This window comes from Lepidochelys olivacea, assembly GCF_965140295.1.
Source record: "Lepidochelys olivacea isolate rLepOli2 genome assembly, chromosome: 4".
NCBI classification, from domain to species: Eukaryota; Metazoa; Chordata; order Testudines; family Cheloniidae; genus Lepidochelys; species Lepidochelys olivacea.
This window is the reverse complement of record NC_140414.1, coordinates 20,094,202-20,117,826: the sequence shown is the minus strand read 5'-3', so window position 1 is coordinate 20,117,826 and position 23,625 is coordinate 20,094,202. Positions and strand designations below refer to the sequence as shown.

Sequence of the window (23,625 nt, the reverse complement as noted above, 5' to 3'; positions counted from 1 at the left end):
CAAAAACAAAAACTAGCCACTTTTTAAAATCTTGACCCGAATTACTAATAAAGTTTCTTTTTAAACATGTGTGTTATAGATCAAATACTACCAATCGAAAAAAGACAAGAGACTCTCAAAGATATGAAGCAACAACAAACAAGAGAAAAGACAGTTCCAGTTTTGTGGAGCCTCAGTAGCTACCAGGTGACAACCTGTTTCCTGTACAAGTCTGAAGTATCTTGGGTAATCACTGTTATTACAATAGGGTGCCAAAAGGTGATAGCCAATTCAATGATAGCCAGATGCCAGTGCCTTTCCAGGTTGCAAGTCTCTCACTTGCCAAACCAGGCTGTTGCCTGCCAAATAGCATACTGGAAAAAAAGCCATAATTGTAACTATGGCATTCTTCATTCATGTGAGCTTGGCCCAAACAAAAAAACAAAAACACACACACCCCAAAAAAACCTAACAAAACCCAACCCATAATTTTTACGGCCTGATACTAACACTCAAATTCCAAGGGATGGGTGTTCAGATCAGTTAAGGAAGAGGATATGAAATGCAAAGACTAGGTTGTGGAGGAAGCAGTGTGTACAACCATCTAACAACGTAATAAGGGATTTTCAGTTCACTCTTCAGTGCAGCTTACGCTCTGCAATTTATCACTGCAAATAAAAAAAAAAGGTGGAAAGCTTCTTTGTAATTATCAAAGCAGTCTTCATAAGGCTGATCCCTGCCTCATCTTTATACTGTTTAAAAATATAAATGGATGATGCCATGGGTAGAGATCTTGGAAACCTGACTGGAATTATGTTCAACTGTTTGAGTCAAGCTTTTGATATACTCAGCCCAGACACTGAATCTCTTGTCAACTGCAAAAGGTAACTGCGGCCTGATCCTATTGTCATTGAACTCAATGGCAAAACTCCCATCAACTTCAATAGAGCTAGATCAGCCACCTAATGGGAAAAATATCAGCCTGGAACTAGTCAACCATTTCTGAAGACTCCCTTCAGGATTCAATACATGGATTCAGTGGAAGAATTAAAAAAAAAATAAATGGAACATTCTTATAAGAGCAATTACTGTTCCTCAGGAGTGCAAGGGACCAAATACAAACAGATTTACAAAAGGATTTTGCATCTGCTGTTCAGGAATCAGTTTTGAGTAACCAATTTCCAAAGAAGAGGATGTTTGGATCAAAAGGAAAAAAAAAAAAAACAGATTTCTAAAATGAGCTCTTTGCATATAACTGTTGAGGAGGGCACATGACCGGAACTGGTAAAGAAAATATTTATGATTTTGGAGCAAATGGACTGTTTCTTTAAAAAAAGATTTTACTAATAGATTTTAAATAGCAAATAGAATCAAACTAAAACAAGGAAGCAGAAACAGAAAGACGGTGAATTCACATGTACAAAAACACATACAGAGTTAAGGAAATAAGCAATCAGTTGAGAAAATCCCTGGAGTGCCCCCTGACATGATCTTATCAGTGATTACAGGAGATGAAAGCAGAAAATAGAAGGCCCAGTCCTGCAAACAGATCAACGTGCACTAGTCCTAACTCCCACTGAGTCCCATTGACTTCAACAGAGCTAGGATACACGTTCACAGAAAAGGACTCTCTTCTAAACAGAATGGGTTTAGATTTTTGGATAAGAAATCCCTAGGACATTAGGTCAGAGAGCTGCAAGATAATGTACTTTCAGTGAAATGGTGAGAATAGTCTCTTGGCTACTTGTCTGCTGTTGCAACAGTTGGTTTTTAGAATTCACTTTGGCACAGCTGAGGCAATTTCAATGGAAGTCCAAAGAGATGCTGTGGGGGTGCAGAGACACAAAAATTTACAGGAAAAACATGGTGATACTTGTAAAAAAATTGCAGGGAATTGATCCCCCTTCTGTGGAGATATATATATATTTTAAACACAGCACACCGCAGTGGTCAGTCAGACGTTGTCTATCCTAGAGTCCAAATGATGTTAACCCGAACTGTGTGTAAAACTCACTCTAGAATGATGCTAATCCTGGGCCACACGCTGCCCGGTGCTCTGGCGTGTCGAGGAGTGCAACATGGCTTAGAAGAGCCTCCAGACACTCAATGGAGCAGAGAAGAAACAGCATCTCAGTGGCATGGTCTCCCCTGAGCCAACAGGCCCCTTTGCACAAGAACCACATGCTCAGGGCCCGGACGATGGGCATAGGATGACTAGGGCAGATGGCAGAGCAGGGGCAGCAGTCATTCTCCACATCATGCTTTCCTATGCACCATTTGGGTTTCTGCTAGCCTATAGGCCTTCACCCTCCAGGAGCGGGGAATAAGGTGCAAGCAATGGAGGGAAGCCAATATCCCAGCAACCTTCTAATCTCCTTGGAAGAGTGCTCTGAAGAGTCATTGAGCTCTCCCCTCTGAGGAAGGCATACCCTGTCTGTTTCAAATCCCAGTGCACATTGGGCCATCAGCCATGTGATTGCACAGTCTATAGAACACTGTTGTAACTAGTGATCTGGGAATCTTTTTGCTATCACTTCGTTTATTGTGAGAACAAGGCTCCCTGCAACATGCTTGTCTGTGTGCGTTTCCCATCCAGTCAGGAGGGTGCTTCATTGGTATTAATTGTGAATGCTACTAGCACAGGCGAATTTAGATTGGATCATCATTATGCACTTCCAGGAGAGGGACCCATCTATGCTGGGACCTGAAATTGTTTTAGCACCTTTCCAGGAAGAACCATTGTGCTAACATGGTTCAGAACCGAGAGCAGATCCAACCAGAGAAGACAATGGATGTTGCAGAGGCAGACAAGTCTGCTGAGGGTCAGACGAAAGAGTAAGCCTGTCTCTTCCCAGCACCTCCCCCTGCTCTCTCCGCCCCTCCCCCCCACGACAGGATTTCTGCCACTAATTAAAAAAAACAAAACAAAACAAAACAGATAAAACCCTTGTGCCCATCCTGCATTTGCAATTGTTAGAGAAGCAAAGATTCCAAGGAGGAATGAGCAACAAAAACCCAGATTGCTTCCAGTGTGGACAATGAGCCAGAAAAGCAGAATCTGGGGGCGGGGGAGGGGACATTTCAAAATGCCTCCTGTCTAAGCAAACATTTGTTTCTCAGACTGAAGCTGCTTAATGAGCCTTGGCATTTCAATGGTCCTCCTTTGACTTTAAAGCCAACTGCTCTGTGGCAAGGGACATCTTCCAAGAGTTTCCCACAGTTGCTTCACCGAGCAACTAGCCCTAGGGAAGATGGCCTGCTGGGTGCCGGACATCACTCGCAGTTCAACCTGAGATAGCAATGGCAACAATGTCGGGGGGGGGCGGGGGGACGGACGACACGGGACACACTGTTCACACCAGGGCCCAGCTAGAAGAGTGGGAGCAACAAGGAGAAAGGTTTGAATGAATTTCCCTAAGAATTAAAAAAGAAGAAGATTGCAAGCAGGGAGAAGACTGATTTAGTGGTTAGGTGCTACTCCCTGGGGCTCGGGAGACCTGGGTTCAATTCCCTGCTCTGCCAGACCTGTTGTGTGATATTGGGCACTTAATCTCTTTTGGCCTCAGCTCCCCTCTGTAAAATGGGGATAACAACACTTCCCTACCTTACAGGGGTGCTAAGATTGCGAGGTGCTCAGCTATCACAGTAATGGGGCCATACAAGGACCTACGACAGAAGCAGAACACCCCACCCCATACAAAGGTGCAGGAGTGAACCACATTTGCTTCTGAACCCATCTCCCTACTCCCAGGTCTCCAAGCCATCCGCAACTCCACAACACCTTCCATAAACTACTCTTTCAGTTGTCCAAACAACTAAGATGCCACACAGGTACGAGCACCCTTCCACTAATTCACAAGGAGGCCTAGCTTTCCAAAGATGGTGAGCACCCACAATTCTGACTGATGTCAGTGGGTGCCAGGGGCACTCAGCACCTGGGGTCCACTCAATGGCTTTTTATTTTTTTTAAACGAAGTCTGACATTCTGCCAGCAACAACAAACACTCAAAGATCCTAAAAGAGGTCACAAATTCGAGTAGTCCATTAGCCGGGCTTTTGTTTTCTCTCTCATTTTTCTCCAATGGGTGTGATTGGTAGCCCTTTTCCTGTATATTTAATATATTGTCAAGGATAAAGATAATACCATTTTTAAAACTGTTCAGATTATATCATCATCTTCCAAAGCCCACGTGTAAAACTTGCACTCCAGCGCTTCATCCTGCGCAGTATTCTTGGATTTAAGCTATTGGTCTTCCTACAAAAGTCAAGTCACGATCCTGAAAACACTTAAGCACATGCATAATATTAAGCAGATGCAAAGTCCCACAGGAGTCCCTGACCCTAATCTTGCAAAAACATATGCCCGTGTTTAACTTTACACATTGTAATTAGTACCACCAAAGGCAATGCAGTGCATAAATTGAATTATCATTTGCTGGATCAGGGCCTTAAAATCTTTCATCTTTTCAGTACTCATAGCCAGCCTACTAGACTATCATTAAATATAGTTCCTTTGGAGTGGTTGGTTAGATATTTGTTCTAGTTATTTTTTTTAATGCATGTTTTACAAGTAACAAAGATCATATCCTGCATAGGCCATCTCAGCAGTAAAATGTTACGACTCAAGAATGCTATCTTGGCTCATTAAATCAGATTAAGTTGTTCTTAATTTCATTCCTTCTACTTTCATTCCCCCCCACCCCAAATACTTAAAAAACACACACACACACAAATTAGCCAAATTCAGAGTTTGAAAGGCAAACATTTAACAAGAGGAACTTCACCCTCTCCGCATGTATAATGTGTTAACAATTAACCATTTCTCCAGCTCTCCCTCCCACCAACCCAATACCCACACAGGAGTAAACGTAGGGAAGAGAAGATTAGATTAAAGGAGTTGCACATACAGAATGGTCCACCATGGCTATGAGACTTCAACTCTCTAGAGATGCTCTCAGGAGAGCAGAACTCTGTTCTTGTTCAGCAGCAGAGCCCAGAAACTGAGATTCTAGAGGAGTAGCAGAGTCTAGCAGTACAGCTGGTTAACAGACTGTGTGCTATATAGCAGGTTACCTAACTGGACACTGCCTTAGGCTTTGCACTTAGGCAACCTTAACTCTAAACCAAAGATTTTCCCCACTCTTCTCCCCTTGAGTAGGAATTTATTCTGCAAGCAGTCCCATTGAAATCAACGAGGGCTCCACGACACACACAGACTTGAAGCCAGTTTAACTGGTGCAAATTTTCACTGGGGCACTATTATTCTGGTTTAAGAAATGCTTATTTTGGTTTAGCTGACACCTGTTCCTCATGGACTTAAATTAAACCAACACAGGAATGCCCCCCACAGCTTTTTGCATCAGTTTAACTACATCAGTTCTATATATCACCTTACATTGAACTGGTGCAAGTCTGCATGTAGACAAGCTCTGAGCCTACTTAATGAGATGGCCCTGGAAGACTCTGATCTGTAGGCTCCCATTCAGCAACACATTTAGGCCTGCGCTTACGTCCCACTGATTTCAGTGGGATTTAAGCCTGTGCTGAAGTACAAGCTTAAATGTAAGTACCTGTTTAACGCCTTGCTGAACTGGGATCTTAGAGACCCATTTCACAGCCAGCTATGGCTCTCCAGTAGCTAGCATAAATTATAGTTGTTCTGTTATTAAACTTCAACTCTTGTTTTGTTTTCTTTAGCAGTGTAACTTCCCCTTCTACAGCAACACTGCTAAGGGACCATATACATTGACTCTGATGCACAGAATATGCAGTTTATTAGCCTGTTAGATCCATAATTACGTAATGAATGCTAACAGAAACTGTGTGATCCAGGTCACATCTTGAACACAGACACCATTTTCACATTATGAAAGTTACCACATTTAAAATCTTCAGCTCCATGTGCAACATCTGTTTTACTGGTAGGCACAGGAAAAAGTCAATCAAGTTTCTTTCCCTTCCCCCTCTCGACAGTGTATGAAAGCGCATTCATCTGGTCAACATTTCATTTCTCCCCCATTTCTGTGAGTTCGACACAGTAAAAGCTTTTTTTGTAAGATCACTTTTAATGCTTTTGTACTTCCCAACATGTATGAAAAACTCGGTGGGAACCAGAGATCAAAACAAACTGGTATACATCAAAACCTGCAAAAGCTATAAGCTCATCCTAAGAAATTATTTTCATTTATGGTTTCTAAACTCAGTGATAATCCATCAGCAAAGTATCAAAACAAACAAAAACCCCTAAAAAAAAAAAATCTGAAATCCTGGGCGTTTTTCCCTCCCTAGTTAATCCTAGACGCAATCTACAGTTGCTCTTAAATCCAGCAGCTGTAGGTTTTCTGACTGTGGGAAATTGCTGGGGAGAAGCTGTAGCTGCCAAATGACCACATGGAGTCACCATCACCATTTATTAATTTATTTTATTCTTTCGGGAATAGCTGGGGAGGAAGCAAAGAGGGCAGGTCACGGCCGTGCTAACCCAGATTCATTACACGGCTCTCCCCCAGCACCTCTGTTCTCCAGTTCAACGCTACCCTTTCTCGGGTCACGCAACACCACACGCTTTGTCCAGAGAATAAACTATTCGCCCAACTGTCGCAAGGGAGGAAGCCTTGAAGGCGTCTCCCTGCGGGGCTCAATTCACCGCCACTGCTGCTCGGACACAGGCGGCTTGAAAACCTCCCCAAGCATCTCCCACCCAGCAGGCGCCGCCCGCCCCGCTGGAAGCCCACGGCAGGCGCCAGGTCTGTGCCCTGGGCTGGGGAACCATCGCCCTGCTGGGGTGAATGCTCTCCCGGGGCTGGAAGCCCTCCGGGGCAGACCAGGACCCCGCCGTGCTCGGGGCTGTACAGACACAGACCCGACCCGGGCAAAGGAGGGCTCCAGGCGAAGCGCAAGGGCCCGATCCGGATCTCACTCACCGCGGGCCTCCCCACCGCCACGGCCATCCCCGCGCTGCGCCGCCGGGGCTCGGGCTCCGGCTCCGGCTCCAGCCTGCCCGGCTCCCAGCGCTCCAGCCGCCGCCACCGCTCCGGGTCCCGCTCGCGCTCTGCCCCCGCTGGGCTGCCGCCGCAACATGGCCACCCGGCTGGGCGGGCCCATGCGCGCCGGGGGCGGGGGAGGGGCCGCGCCGGGGGGGGAGCCGCCCCCGCCCCAGTCCCCGCGCAGGCCGCGCCCCCGGGGTCCGCTGCAGCCCGCGAGCCCCGGCGAGTGCCCGCGTCCGCCCGGCCTGCTGCAGCCGCCGCGCGGGGGAAGGCGAAGGGGCACCCCGGGAACCATGTGTGCAAGGGGGGGGGGGCACCCCGGGAACCATGTGTGCAAGGGGGGGGGGGGTCGCTGCCAGCCATTGAAACAAACTGTGACCCTGGCTGGGCTATCTGGGAACCACGTCCAGCCGGGGGCGGGGGGGTGCCCTGCACCCCCAGTTCCAGCACCTGTGGGGTTACCTGGTGACTAGGGTCACAAGGGCCAGTGGCCCCCCCACATGCCCCCTGGCCTCCGACACAGAGCTCTGCACTGGGAGCTGCCCCCCTTGCAGAGCTGATCGCTGGGAGCAGGGGGTTTAAACCCCAGCCAGGCTGCACAGCCCCCTCTTGGGCGGCTGCCATGAGTTCTGTTTCTGGTTCACATTTTCACACAGCATTTCCCAGGCCTGTAAAGGATTTACAGGAATTTTAAACAGTGTCTTCTGCACCTGGAATCTGTGTCCCTCCCTCCTGAGTGTTGCCAGACAAACATATGTGCCTGGGAAAGGACCAATTATCATTTGCCAGACTAACTGACACTGTAAGATCCTTGGGGCAGGGACTGTGTCTCTGTTTGGGTATGGACAGACCCAGCACTCACACTGTGCTTTATAAACAATCCTTCATAATCAAAGTGAATCCCAGCTTAAACCATTAGGGAAGGCTCTCACCCCAATTATTTATTTGGCAGTAGTACTTAGGAATCCCAGTCCTGGACCAGGCCTCTGCTATGCAAACACAGATCATTCCTGACCCCATGACCTGTAAGTAGCATTTATTTGGAAGTGGTCCTGTCATACCACTTTTAGAATTACTCATTACATTGGATACACTGTGGCACAGTCTCTTAAAACAGGAGATTACCTAACAGGGATGGTCTCTTGTACAGGTTTCCGTATAATTAAAGTGGGTAAGGAAAAGGGTGGAGATGTGAAAGAGAACTGTCATTACTCTCAGCTGGAAAAGAAATCCTCTTTATTTGGCACTCTCCTTTATAGGGTGAATGGCTTTGCGGTGTTCATAGATTCATAGCGTCCCGAGCCAGCAGGGACCATTGTGATCATCTAGTCTGATCTCTTCTTGTATAACACAGACCATAGAACTGCCCCTACATAATTCATGGAGCATATCTTTTAGATAAACATCCAATCATGATTTCAAATTTGTCAGTGATGGAGAATCCACCATGACCCTGTGTATATTGTTCCAATGGTTAATTAGCCTCATTGTGAAAAATTTACACCTTATTTGCAGTCTAAACTTGTCTTGCTTCAGCTGGAACATTCACAATATCACTCATCTGTTTTTTTTAAGATCACAAATGTGGAGATGAGAAAAGGATTTGAAAGTCGATGGACATACCACTGCAGAGCCTTTGCACAGTGAGGTCAACATCAGTGCCTGGATAATGAGGGGGGCACTGATTTCATAAAATATTAGAAAGCACATCAGAGCTGGAGCAGCTTGTGAATGGCAGCTAATGACATCTTTGCAGTCTAAAAGGTGAACTGTACAACAAGGAAAAATTGTGCAATTTGCTGCTCCTTTATGATGTGTAAAGATGGCCTCATCAAGATTTTTTTCCACTTTTAAGCAGTGTTACTAAATAATAACACTGCATTTGTGGCTTGCTGCTCCTGCCCAAGATTTCCAAACTCAGAGAAGAGGCACTGTTATTACCCTAGGCTCAGTCCTACGAAGTACTCCACAGTCTGCCCCCAATCAAGCAAAGCACTTAAGCACCAGTTTAAGCACATGAGCAGTACCAGTTACTTCAATGGGCCTACCCAGATGCTTGAAGTTTGCTGGACCAGGACCAAAGTACGCAGCATTTTGCAAAACTGAGCCCCTAAAGAGCTTACAGTGTAAGGGCCAGATCCTGAACACATTCACATTACACATGCAAGTAGTCACACTGAAATCGATTGCACTACAGCAGTACATAAAGTTACACAGTTGTGTGTTTCCAGGATGAAAGTCAAAATCACACACCAACAGAGGATAAGGGAAAAGGGCACAACAAATAAGCAAATTGGTCAGGGTGATAATTAACCATGTCTTGGTAACATAATGCTTAATAACACAAATGTTGTGTGTATATCTGTACATATGCACACTCCTTTAACTAAATATTTTATATCTTTATCCAGAAAGTTATCTACATACTACTGTGCAAGGAGATGCACACCACACATTGTAATGCACACACAATCTCTTACAAAAGGCTAGATCATAGACCAGACTGCATGCTCCAGGGGGAGTCAGCTCACATCTTGCTTGCCCTGTACAGGCCACTCAGGTCCAAGTGGTTCTGTATGCCTTCTTACTCTGCACTCAGAGCACAGAGGGAAAGGAGTGATATGGGAAGAGTTTTCTGCGCCCCCCCCCCCATGCTCTAGCCAGGAAAGCTGAGCCAGGAGCAGCAGGGGGGTGGGCAGGAAAGGGCAGTAGTTAGCTGTCAGCCTAGGCAAGCAGGAAATTACTATCCTGCTGGACCAAGAGGGGAGAAAGGAAAGGATCACGGCTCCCTGGAGGGGTGCAGCAACCTTACAGTATGCTGCAGCCTTGGTGCACATTTTAGCCCTAAGGCAGTCCCATGACGTGTAACTACAATGCTATTTGTCACTGTATTTTCCATTTATAGTCAGGATGTGTAATGATGGCCTTAAAGTTCTTGCACAAGTTTTTCTCCATTTGTGAGTGGGGGGGGGGGATCTGCCTTTTGTTAATTAGTATTAATTAATTAATTTATTTATTATTATTTTTAAAGGACTATCTGGGCCTGGCTGCTTTCTTTCCTCAAAGCTTTTCATCCCGCTTTAAGGGCCTGGGAACCCTTGACGTGAAAGGAAGCTGAAACTTAGGCTGTGGCTCTCCCAGAGGAAAAGTATTGTCAGTTTTCAGTTCAGTGGATGTCAAGTCTCAGGTCTGGCCTACGCTGGGGGAATGTAGCTGGACCAGCACAACCCCCTAGTGCAGACATGTTGCTGCGGTCTAAGTAGTGACTTGCTTCTGTGCAGCTTACCTCCTTTGTAACACCTGGGTCAGCTACACCAGCGGAAGCCTGATTTTAACACCTCTCTGAACTAGGACCTTCCACTGGGCTGCTACACTGTAGCTACACCAGTGCACAAATCCTTCATTTAGACAAGCCCTAGGATGACTCATCCCCTTCTTCCTCAACTATGAGAGCTGTGAATCAGGTTTCTCTCTTATAGTATCATGTAGATGACTTCCTGGATACAGTTGTTTAGGGTATAGAGGTTGACAAATAAATAAACCAACAATAAAAAAGATTTTCTAGAGTCCGTTTGGATTTGGGTTATTCTCGTGCAGTGCATGGTGTCCCTGATGCTCAGTTGGAAAGGGGGACCGCATATTTTTAAAGATTTCACACCTTCGTTTCATCAAATCTAAAATGACATTGGTGCAAAGAGAACTGCAAGTTATTCCTCCGAAAGCAGATCACTGCTCTAACAGAACTTTCCTAGCTCTATGATTTTGCAACTAAGGGGTCCCCTGGCCTAGTCCTTTAATCGTTTCATTGTAACTATGGGACTATTCTATTTTTCAGATGAAACTGAATGAGAAAATAGACATTTAAGATAAATTGAAATATTATTTGCCATTTGTTTAATCTTGGTGCTTTAAAATCTAGGAATATGGGTCCCTAAAGACAGCCCTGTTTGTATAGTACACGTGGAGGAGTCTGTATCATTAAAAGGGGAGTGTCTAGAAAGCCTGTGTCAAGGGCGAGAACTGTTAAATTAAAAAAAAAAAAGTCTATTTTTGAAATACTGATTCATCTTTTTTTCCATCATTTCTGACCAGCTCTACTAGGGGCTTTTTTCAAATTTCTCCAGAACCCTCAGAAATGACCTTTGGAGCTGTAGAGTTGCTCAGCAACCATGAAGAGCTAAACTTTATTAACTTCAAGGATCTAGAAGGGTATTACCAACAGGAGAGAGATCAAACAATTACAAACTGCCAAGGACAGACAATAGTATCTCTTTAAACCACTTAGCTTGGAATAGACAAAGGAAAAGATTATAGGTGACAAGACTGTACTAAGTGCTTGTCTACATGGCAACATAGCCACTTGTCTACATTCAATATGCAACATCGGCATGTTCCCTACTGTAGCACTTCACTACCTATGAAGAAGACAGGAGGGGTTCTCCCATCCCCATCGGTGTCGGTAATCTCACCTCCCCGAGAGTGGGCAGCTAGGCCAATGGAAGAATTCTTCTGTTGACCTAGCGCTGTCTACACCGGGGTTAGGTTGGCTTAACTACATCTCGCAGGGGTGTGGATTTTTCACACCCTTGAGCAACATATCAACATATAAACAGCAGTTGGTCAAAGTGCACTACAGACCTTTTTGTGGACCGTAGCAGGGTCCACACAGCAATTTAGTGCATGGCAAGCTAGAGAGCTGTAGATCCACACCCGGCTTGCTGTACACTGACTGTACCCAAGCCATGATCTTTGCCTGCCTGCAGCATTGCACCAGGTTAGTCTTAAAGTGTGATTTTAAACTGATTCAGTAAACCAGTGCAAAAGGTTGTGTGGACACTCCTGGTTTGGTATAAACCAGGCTTATTTTGAATCAGCTTGAATCGTTTTAAGCTGAATTGAATTTAGCCACTTTGAAACCAAAATAGAAGTGTGTCCGTGCAGGGGTTTGCACCAGATTAAGTAAACCAGTTTATCTAAAGCAGTGCAAATTTATACATATACCTGGCCTCATGATGCAATTCTGAGTATGACCCCCATCCTGAAAACACTTATGCAGCTGCTTTACTTGTATGAGCAGTTCCATTAACTTCAAGGACAGCATTTGCAAGATCAAGGACTATCTGTGTAGGAGGAGAGAGGGAAGTGATGCAGTGGTATAAAAAGAAGAAGTGGGTAAATTCCTGAACTAAACTAAACTAAGTCACCAAATGAGAAGCGGGTAAACTCCACTTACCCATGTTTATCCTTGGCTGTATTACTAATGGCAATGTTCTTTGCTGTTTTTGATCAATTCTAAGCTAGGAACAAGCCTGGCTGGGAATGTTCCAAGCTGAGAATGAACAGGATGTCTGAGTGCTGTGACAGACAATATATCAAGCAGGAAAATGCAGCCAGAAATTATTAAGGGGAACTACCACATCAGGAGTGGGGGGACTTTAGAAATATATCCTTCTTACACATAACTCCATTAAAACTGTCACCCTATCTTCAGAATCAAATATAGTTCTTTTAATTTTTTTTACCCTAATAATCTATCACTCTCTCCTATTTGATCCTGCAGTTATGAGATTAGGCAGCATTAGTCAGTCATTTCCTCAGCAATGCACTGATGTCATAAACACCGGATTACGACTTCAGTGCAGGATTCATCAGAAGGAAAAGCTGGTTGTGGAGGCAGAATGGGATTATTGGAGCTACTTCTTGAATAGTGAACAAGGGAATACAGAAAAGTTGCATCCAAATTAATTGAGGTTGATAAAAATATTAACTTTTCACAGTATTCCCATGGGGTACTCCCATTTTAACAGGTTTCAGAGTAACAGCCGTGTTAGTCTGTATTCGCAAAAAGAAAAGGAGGACTTGTGGCACCTTAGAGACTAACCAATTTATTTGAGCATGAGCTTTCGTGAGCTACAGCTCACTTCATCGGATGCATACTGTGGAAACTGCAGAAGACATTATATACACAGAGACCATGAAACAATACCTCCTCCCACCCCACTCTCCTGCTGGTAATAGCTTATCTAAAGTGATCACTCTCCTTACAATGTGTATGAAAATCAAGGTGGGCCATTTCCAGCACAAATCCAGGTTTTCTCACCCTCCGCCCCCCCCCCCCCCACAAACTCACTCTTCTGCTGGTAATAGCTTATCCAAAGTGACCACTCTCCTTACAATGTGTATGATAATCAAGGTGGGCCATTTCCAGCATAAATCCAAGTTTAACCAGAATCATAGAATATCAGGATTGGAAGGGACCTCAGGAGGTCATCTAGTCCAACCCCCTGCTCAAAGCAGGACCAATCCCCAATTTATGCCACAAATCCCTAAATGGCCCCCTCAGGGATTGAACTCACAACCCTGGGTTTAGCAGGCCAATGCTCAAACCACTGAGCTATCCCTCCCCCCTATGTCTGGGGGGGGGCGGTTGGAAAAAACAAGGGGAAATAGGCTACCTTGCATAATGACTTAGCCACTCCCAGTCTCTATTTAAGCCTAAATTAATAGTATCCAATTTGCAAATGAATTCCAATTCAGCAGTTTCTCGCTGGAGTCTGGATTTGAAGTTTTTTTTGTTGTGAGATAGCAACCTTCATGTCTGTAATTGCGTGACCAGAGAGATTGAAGTGTTCTCCGACTGGTTTATGAATGTTATAATTCTTGACATCTGATTTGTGTCCATTTATTCTTTTACGTAGAGACTGTCCAGTTTGACCAATGTACATGGCAGAGGGGCATTGCTGGCACATGATGGCATATATCACATTGGTGGATGTGCAGTTGAACGAGCCTCTGATAGTGTGGCTGATGTTATTAGGCGCTTTGATGGTGTCCCCTGAATAGATATGTGGGCACAGTTGGCAACGGGCTTTGTTGCAAGGATAGGTTCCTGGGTTAGTGGTTCTGTTGTGTGGTATGTGGTTGTTGGTGAGTATTTGCTTCAGGTTGGGGGGCTGTCTGTAGGCAAGGACTGGCCTGTCTCCCAAGATTTGTGAGAGTGTTGGGTCATCCTTCAGGATAGGTTGTAGATCCTTAATAATGTGTTGGAAGGGTTTTAGTTGGGGGCTGAAGGTGATGGCTAGTGGCGTTCTGTTATTTTCTTTGTTAGGCCTGTCCTGTAGTAGGTGACTTCTGGGAACTCTTCTGGCTCTATCAATCTGTTTTTTCACTTCCACAGGTGGGTATTGTAGTTGTAAGAATGCTTGACAGAGATCTTGTAGGTGTTTGTCTCTGTCTGAGGGGTTGGAGCAAATGCGGTTGTATCGCAGAGCTTGGCTGTAGACGATGGATCGTGTGGTGTGGTCAGGGTGAAAGCTGGAGGCATGTAGGTAGGAATAGAGGTCAGTAGGTTTCCGGTATAGGGTGGTGTTTATGTGACCATTGTTTATTAGCACTGTAGTGTCCAGGTAGTGGATCTCTTGTGTGGACTGGTCCAGGCTGAGGTTGATGGTGGGATGGAAATTGTTGAAGTCATGGTGAAATTCCTCAAGGGCTTCTTTTCCATGGGTCCAGATGATGAAGATGTCATCAATATAGCGCAAGTAGAGATGGGGCGTTAGGGGACGAGAGCTGAGGAAGCGTTGTTCTAAATCAGCCATAAAAATGTTGGCATACTGTGGGGCCATGCGGGTACCCATAGCAGTGCCGCTGATCTGAAGGTATACATTGTCCCCAAATGTAAAATAGTTATGGGTAAGGACAAAGTCACAAAGTTCAGCCACCAGGTTTGCCGTGACATTATCGGGGATAGTGTTCTTGACGGCTTGTAGTCCATCTTTGTGTGGAATGTTGGTGTAGAGGGCTTCTGCATCGATAGCGGCCAGGATGGTGTTATCAGGAAGATCACCGATGGATTGTAGTTTCCTCAGGAAGTCAGTGGTGTCTCGAAGGTAGCTGGGAGTGCTGGTAGCGTAGGGCCTGAGGAGGGAGTCTACATAGCCAGACAATCCTGCTGTCAGGGTGCCAATGCCCGAGATGATGGGGCGCCCAGGATTTCCAGGTTTATGGATCTTGGGTAGTAGACAGAATATCCCAGGTCGGGGTTCCAGGGGTGCGTCTGTGCGGATTTGATCTTGTGCTTTTTCATGAAGTTTCTTGAGCAAATGCTGTAGTTGCTTTTGGTAACTCTCAGTGGGATCATAGGGTCATGGCTTGTAGAAAGTGGTGTTGGAGAGCTGCCGAGCAGCCTCTTGTACATATTCCGACCTATTCATGATGACAACAGCACCGCCTTTGACAGCCTTTTTGATTATGATGTCAGAGTTGTTTCTGAGGCTGTGGATGGCATTGTGTTCTGCACGGCTGAGGTTATGGGGCAAGTGATGCTGCTTTTCCACAATTTCAGCCCGTGCACGTCGGCGGAAGCACTCTATGTAGAAGTCCAGTCTGCTGTTTCGACCTTCAGGAGGAGTCCACCTAGAATCCTTCTTTTTGTAATGTTGGTAGGGAGGTCTCTGTGGATTAGTATGTTGTTCAGAGGTATTTTGGAAATATTCCTTGAGTCGGAGACGTCGAAAATAGGATTCTAGGTCACCACAGAACTGTATCATGTTCGTGGGGGTGGAGGGGCAGAAGGAGAGGCCCCGAGATAGGACAGCTGCTTCTGCTGGGCTGAGAGTATAGTTGGATAGGTTAACAATATTGCTGGGTGGGTTGAGGGAACGATTGCTGTGGTCCCTTGTAGCATGTAGTAGTTTAGAAAGTTTAGTGTCCTTTTTCTTTTGTAGAGAAGCAAAGTGTGTGTTGTAAATGGCTTGTCTAGTTTAGTAAAGTCCAGCCACGAGGAAGTTTGTGTGGAAGGCTGGTTTTTTATGAGAGTATCCAGTTTTGAGAGCTCATTCTTAATCTTTCCCTGTTTGCTGTAGAGGATGTTGATCAGGTGGTTCCACAGTTTCTTTGAGAGCGTGTGGCACAAGCTGTCAGCATAGTCTGTGTGGTATGTAGATTGTAATGGATTTTTTACCTTCAGTCCTTTTGGTACGATGTCCATCTGAGTGCATACTCTCCATCAGATGAATGTTGTTGGGAGGATGTAAATGTACGTTCATAAAAGATACCCTGGGCAAGAATGAAAGAGTGTATGGTACAGACAGATAGTATCACACATTGCTATCCATGTGCGCTCTGCAGCAGAACCTCATGAAAAGTGCTGACAGATTCTTGAACAGTTCTGCTATTTGTTGCTGAACTGTAACTTTTACTGTAGCAACTTCAAGCTTCTTTATAGTGACAGTGCTATGCTTAGAGAGATACTTCCACAAATGCAACACTTATGATTACTGTTTCGGTGTAGTACGATGTGTTACATCAACCAGTATGATAGACGACTGCAACTGATACCTAATGGTATAGAATCAGTCCCCTGAATGAATACAAGTATACAGTTTATCTCAGGACCCAGTCCTGCAAACACTTATGCCCGTCTGATGCTGATAAATTTGTGCACGGTCTGACCCTTAATTGTTATAGCCATACTTAAAATAACCAAAAATAAAAACTGTGTGTGTGTGATTGTGATTTATCATCATCATGATATATGTATGGTGTTTGCAAAGACTGCGCACGCTTCGTGGTTCATGATGTTTGTGGATACACCAAACACCTAAAAGATCTGCAGTTATATGGATACCAACGTGCCACTGATGCAAGGTGAGACATGACAGAGGCCTGTCTTGTGGTTAAGGCTTGGTTCCATTCCTGGTTCTGTCATGGACTTCTTGTGTGACCTAGGTCATATAACCTAGGGTCTGATCCAAAGCCCACTGAAGTCAATGGCTTTCTATTGACTTCAATGAGCCTTAGATCAGGACCTCAGTCCCCTTGTGCCTAAATTGCCTATTACAGTTACTGTCCCACCCTTTGTCTGCTTTGTATACTTAGACTAAAGTTTTTAGGACAGAGACCATCACTTACTATGTGTATATATAACACCTAGCACAGTGGGGCCCCAATCTCACCTGAGCCTCTAGGTCAGCGGTGGGCAAACTATGGCCCATGGGCCACATCCGGCCCGCGGGACCATCCTGCCCAGCCCTTGAGCTCTTGGCTGGGGAGGCTAGCCCCCAGCCCCACCCCTGCTGTTCCTGTCCCCTCCCGCCACCTCCATCTGGACAGCAGGACTGTGAGCACCTGCTGCTCTGAGTAGCATCGTAAGAGGGTGGGGGGGGTTGGATAAGGGGCAGGGGGTCCTCGGGGGGCAGTCATGGGACAGGAAGCAGGGGGCAGTTGGATGGGGTGAAGGTTCTGGGGGGGCAGTCAGGGGACGGGGAGCAGGAGGCAGTTGGATGGGGTGCAGGTTCTGGGGTGGGGCAGTCAGGGGACAGGGAGCAGCTGGATGGTGCGGAGGTTCTTGGGGGCAGTCAGGTGATGGGGAACGGGGGGGTTGAATAAGGAGTGGGAGTCCCGGGGGCCTGTCAGGGGGTGAGGGTGTGGATAGCGGTCAGGGCAGTCTGGGGACAGGAAGCGGGGGGGGTTTGGATAGGGGGTGAGGTCCCAGGGGGTGGTTAGGGGCAGGGGTCCCGGGAGGGGGCGGTCAGGGGACAAGGAGCAGGGGGTTGGATGTTCTGAGGGGGGCAGTCAGGGAGAGGGAAGTGGGAGGGGGCGAATGGGGGCAGGGGCCAGGCTGTTTGGGGAGGCACAGCCTTCCCTACCCAGCTCTCCATACAGTTTCGCACCCCGATGTGGCCCTCAGGACAAAAAGTTTGCCCACCCCTGCTGTAGGTGCTAATGTAATACATATCAATAATAATAATAATAATAATAATAATAAAGATTAAGGACCCCATTCTTTACTGGGAGCTGTGCTCCAGCTGTCTTCAGCCACATGATAAATGCAGGTATCTAATATAACTTCATTTTCAATGTTTTTGATATTTTAGTTTCAATGTAGCATTTAAGCATATTTACAATACCAGATACATACAAGTACCTGCATCTGTAATACCAGATATCCCTGCAGGTATAGATTCCATCAATTGGTTTCCTTTTTTATGTTGTATTTTTTGTAATGAACAATAGCAACCCACTCCCTTGTGTTACCATGCCTCACTAGCATTGCCAAGACTGGTAGGCCCAAAATTTTGCCTGTTTGTTTCCTATTATCACTTTGCAAAGAGGCCATATAATTCTCTCTGCGTTTTTCCCCCGAAAGCAAATATTTCAATGTTCTTTTTAAAAACAGCAATTCATTATAACTTTGTGCATAATGAAGGGGGGAAGTCAGCAATGAAAAATTATATTTGAAACGTCTATGAGACTTTTAAAAATATTATATATTTTAAACACTTAACATTTACTGTGTTATTATCCATTATTTAACACAAGTTTAAAGAATGTGTATATCTAAGCTCTGGGCACCCTACCAATTGAATTTACCAACAAAATATCACCTAGCACCTAACACAATATAAAAATTAATACGCCAGCCAATAAACACAGCAGTAAACTTCATTCCACTCCAAAGTCCCACACCCTTACCCATTCCTGGAAACCTTGTCAAACAGGTGTATTTTAAATACTGCAATATAATTAGACGCTTGTATCACCTACGTTGTTCAAAGTGCTTTCCAAACAGAGAAAGACTCAGTCTCTGTGCTTTTAAATATTACTGAAAGCAAGAAAAAGATCTTTGTAGTCCTATTGCTCTGTCTCTTCTCTCTTCACCCTGTTAGTTGTTATGCTGAGTTGCAGCTAGGCTAAGGCAGGGGTGGGCAAACTTTTTGGCCTGAGAGCCACATCTGGGAATGGAAATTATATGGCAGGCCATGAATGCTCACAAAATTGGGGGTTGGGGTGTGGGAGGGGGTGAGGGCTCCATCTAGGGGTGCAGGCTCTGGGGTGGGGCCAGAAATGAGGAGTTCAGGGTGCAGGAGGGGGTGAGGGCTCCATCTAGGGGTGCAGGCTCTGGGGTGGGGCCAGAAATGAGGAGTTCAGGGTGCAGGAGGGGGCTCTGGACTGGGGCAGGGGTTGGGGTGCGGGGGTGGTGGTGAGGGCTCTGGATGGGGGTGCAGGCGGGACTGAGGGGTTTGGAGGGCGGGAGGGGGTTGGGGTGCAGGAGGAGGTCAGGGGTGCAGGCTTTGGGTGGCGCTTACCTCAAGCAACTCCCAGAAGCAGTGGCATGTCCCCCTCTGGCTTCTATGCAGAGGCATGGCCAGACGACTCTGCACGCTGCCCTGTCCACAGGTGCTGACCCGTAGCTCTCATTGGCCACAGTTCCTGGCCAAAGGGAGCTGTGGGAGCAGGAAAGTGTGTGGAGCCCCTAGCTGCCCCTACATGTAGGGGCCAGAAGGGGGACATGCCGCTGCTTCCGGGAGCCACATGCTTCCTGGCTGGAGCTCAAGGACTGGATTAAAATGTCTGGAGGGCTGGATGTGGCCCCCAGGCCGCAGTTTGCCCACCTCTGCAGTAGACAGATGTTCTGTAGATTATTCTCATAAGCAGATGCTTGCCAGTCCTTAAAAAAATAGGGTAAAATGTCATTATCAAAAGTATTGAATAGACTAGAAGTGACTTAGGGGAACTTTGTATGCAGTGTTGTAGTCCTGTTGGTCCCAGGATATTAGAGAGACAAGGTGGGTGAGGTGTATCTTTGTATTGGACCAACTTCTGTTGGTGAGAGGACCAGCTTCCACAGAGCTCTTCTTCAGGTCTGGGAAATATACTCAGAGTGTCTTAGCTAAACACAAGGTGGAACAGATTGTTTAGCAAAAGTCGTTTATTTTAAGGGACCATTGTTTAGCGAAAGTCAAGATTATTTCAAAGGACCATTCAAGGTGAAGTGGCCCATTAACACTTCTCCAGTCATGGGGGGAGGAAGGGGGAAGGGGAAAAAAGCTGGAAGGGGGGTGTAAGTGGGTTATAGAGTGTTGCAATTAGCCATAAATCCAGTGTCTCTATTCACTCCATGATTTCTTAGTTCCTACCAAAATTTTGAATTTAAGCTCCCAGACTCCTCTTTCGAAGGTGTTGTGCAGGTTCCTTTGAGGCTGAGGACTGAGAGCTCACATATAGAGTGATTGCTTCATGAAAAGTGTTCACCCACAGGTGATAGGGTGTTTTTGTCTTGTATCATTTTCCTGTGTGAGTTCATCTGAAGGTGTAGTGATTGTCTAGTTTCACTCCCATAGTTGTTATTCGGGCATTTAGTGCACTGGCTGAGATACACCACATGCTGTGCTAGGCATGTGTAGGACCCAGGGATCTTGAAAGGTGTGTTGTGGGGGGGTGTTGATTATTGTTGCAATGGAGATATGTCAGCACATGGGTGCTGACTCCATGGGTGTTCTGGGGCTGGAGCCGTAGGCGCTGACTTCTGCTCCCGCCGGTGGGTGCTCAACCCCACTCTGACCCCGGCCCTGCCCTGCCTCTATCCCTTCCATGAGGCCCTGCCCTGCCCCCATTCCAACCCCTTCCCCAAAGTCCCCGCCCCACTCCTCCTCCTCCCCCTCCCTGCCCCTATTCCGACTCCTTCCCCAAATCCCTGCCCCGGCCTCTTCCCCGACTCCTCCCCTGAGCGTGCCAGGTTCCCGCTCTTCCCCCCCCACCCCCCCGGAGCGGCCAAACAGCCATTTAGTGGCGGCTCAGGAGGAAGCGCTGGGAGGTAGGCAGAGGAGCAGGGACGTGGTGCACTTGGGCGGGGGGGGGGAGGGGAGCTTGGCAGAGCACCCACTAATATTTCCCTATGGGTGCTCCAGCCCCGGAGCACCGATGGAATCGATGCCTGTGGGTGCTGAGCATGCACTGGCAGCCCCTCTACCAGAACCTCCCCCTTCCCCCAGCACCTCCTGTCCGCTGGCGGGCCCTGCCGATCAGCGCCTCCCCCTGCCTCCCAGTGTTTGGGGTGGATACCTGAGGGTGGTCCATTATCCTATGGATATTCGAATCAGGCAGCGATGCTGTCATTGTGAGGGATATTGGCATATAGGGAGGTGACATCCATGGTGGCAAAGACGGTGTTCTGAGGGAGGATGTTAATGTTGCAGAGTTTCTGGAGGAAGTCGGTTGTGTCCTGGAGGAAGCTGGGCCTTTGTGTGGTGAATGGTTTGAGGATGGTTTCTATGAGTCCCAGTCTTCCTTCATTAAGAGAGCTGTGGCCAGATGGGTCTGCCTGGGTCCCCTTGTTTGTATATTTTTGAAAGTATGTAGGAGGCGGGGGGGGGGGTTGTTCAAGGGGGATGAAATTGTAGAGTTTCTCAAGAATCTGTTTGGAGAAGGGTTTCATGATATCCTTAAATTCCTGGGAAAATGGTGGTGTAGGGTCTTTGCGTTCTTTATAGCAGATGGTGTCACCACGGTTGAGGACTATGATGACTCCCCCTGCTGGTTTGATCACTATTTGGTGGTTGAATTTCAGGGGCGGTAGAGCTCTCCTCTTGGCCGTGGCGACTGTGATGGATGTGATGTTTGTTAAGGATTTCACAGTCAATATTTTTCTGAACCAATCAGTGTAATGACCAAGAGTGTGGTTTCATCTGTTGTGGGATGTGCAGTCAGATGATGTTTTTTCCTTATGACAGGCAGTGGGAATGTAGCAGTTGTGGGTGGTGTTATCATTGTTGTGGAAAGAATTCTTTGAGGCAGAGTCAGTGGAAGAAGTCTTCTAGTTCTCCACATATTAGTATGTATCAGTTTCTGTGGTGCGGCAGAAGTTCAGTCTCTTGCAGAGCACGGATAATTCAGCTTCACTTAGGCGTAGTTTTGGTAAATTGCTGATGTCAGGGTGTTGTGTAGTGTCCATGTGGTGAGTCCTGGTGCCATGTTTTCTGATGGAGAGGCTGTTCTATGGGCTGTGGAGTTGCAGTTGGCTCCACTTTTTGTTTTAGTGGTTGGATGGCTGTCATGAGTTTGTTTTTTTTCCTAATTGTTTTGGGTTTCTTGCATGATTTCCAGGCAAGTTTCCTGATTTTTTTTTCTTCCAGTGTGTGGGAGAAAGTGATGATTTCTTGTCTGAGGCAGTCCCTTCTGGAGTATGTGCAGGGCAGTAAGTGGGTCCTCAGTTTTCCTCAAGTCCGTCTGCAGAGCTGTTCAGCATGTTTGGAGTTGTATGTAGTGGTCCAGGGGGAAATTTGTCGGTTTTCTATAAAACTAGTCCAGCAGCACTGGGAGTTCACTTTAAACCCTTTCCTGCCAACTGCACTCCTAGGACGCAATCTTGTAACTGATAGCATGCAACTCGAGTGCTAAGTGCAGGCCAGGCCCCATTAACTTTATGAGGCTCACAGCAATCTGCCTGTGCACTGTCAATTGCAGAATAATAGTATTTGTCAGCCTTCCTTGAAATACTCCCTTGAATGCCAGTATCCTACACATTAGACATTGTGCTTCACACACCTAGTGTCTTACGCAACAGGAAGGAATTTAATAGTAAATACTTATGAATGAGTGTCTCTCTCTCCTTGTGTCTTACAATGAAATCTGGCACTAAAATATAAGCACGGAGACAAGGAGAATAGAAATCCAGTTCTCCCCTCAGTCAATCCTTCCATCTCAAACACATAAATTTTTCAGATTAAATCTATCCCGTTGAAAATCACATTTCTGTCTGAAAATTGCATACCTATAAGTTACACTTAAGATAACGATAACTGTCAGGAGTTACAGAAATAAATGTGTTTTACTCTGATGTTTCAAGGTTTTAACTTTATTTTAGTTTGCTCTATTTTTCCTGTGATGCCCATCAGTTACACTCTAATCCTAGAACTGGGTCTGCTAGCATGGGCCCATGCTTCACCCTCTGATATCTATCAATGGGATAGAATAAGGATGTGTGGGCCTCAGCCTGGGTACTGGGGAAACATGCTAGCAGTGCCCATGCTAGGAGCAAGGTTTTAAGCCCTGATTCTGCCAATACCTAGGCACCCGAGTAACTGGCACTCATGAGCTACTCAGCTGTGCAAAGTTACTCCCACACCTAAATGTTTGCCTGAGGGCCTTAATCAGTTTCTCATGGAAAAACCCTTATGCATACCTAGTGCTCGCTCTGAAGCCCATTTGACTTTAAAAACCTCTAGATCAGGCCCTTGAACTTCATCAGAGGAGCAGAAAACCCCTCAGAGCACATTTTAAATGCAATTTCGTTTTGTTCCTATAATTTTACGCTGTGTTGTTTTCTATTTACACATCAGATCACACACCTTTTTCAAAAATAAATGGGTTGGGTTTTTGTTTTAAACTCAGGCCATACTACCTTAAGAAACTGGATTAGTTTTTTCCAAAATGGAATGGACAGCCAGCCTTTACCCTGCAGAAATGCCACACACTTCAGGCGGAAAACGGGGGGAAGGGGGGCGTTTTACAAAATCTGTTTCTCCCAGATCCCACCACCTCCCCCTCCAGAGGAAACTTACTTGTGACACCACTTTGAACGCCAGGCAAAGCAACACACTTCAATTCTCCCCACCTTCTTTGGGTGACAGCCCTGAGCGTGGCTGTGATCAAAGGAAACGGGAGAGGGCAGGTAAGGGGAAAGTAAAAACAACCACTTGCCCACAGGTGAGAGCTGAGTTTCTCTGCCTCTTTCCCTTCCTGGGCTCACACTCGGTGTGACTCCGGCCTGACTCATTAGGGAAAGCAGGGGAGTGCTCCTGCCTGAGAGAGGGGAGGAGCTGGGGGGGGTGTCTGGGCGGAGCAGAGGCGAGCGGGTGAAACTGACTCCAGGAGGAAC

General features: G+C 46.3%; 1 protein-coding gene across 2 annotated transcripts in view; it reads right to left on the bottom strand.

Annotated features, from left to right (window-relative positions):
* SEPTIN11 (septin 11) overlaps positions 1 to 7,068 on the bottom strand; it is a 78,878-nt gene extending 71,810 nt beyond the window's left edge. For both annotated transcript variants that reach the window (XM_084626214.1, XM_084626213.1), the window contains exon 1: positions 6,903 to 7,068. In XM_084626214.1, the coding sequence (XP_084482340.1) occupies positions 6,903 to 6,929 (27 nt within the window). In that variant the 5' untranslated portion in view covers positions 6,930 to 7,068. The remainder of the gene's footprint in view (positions 1 to 6,902) is intronic.
* Positions 7,069 to 23,625: the final 16,557 nt, after the last annotated feature.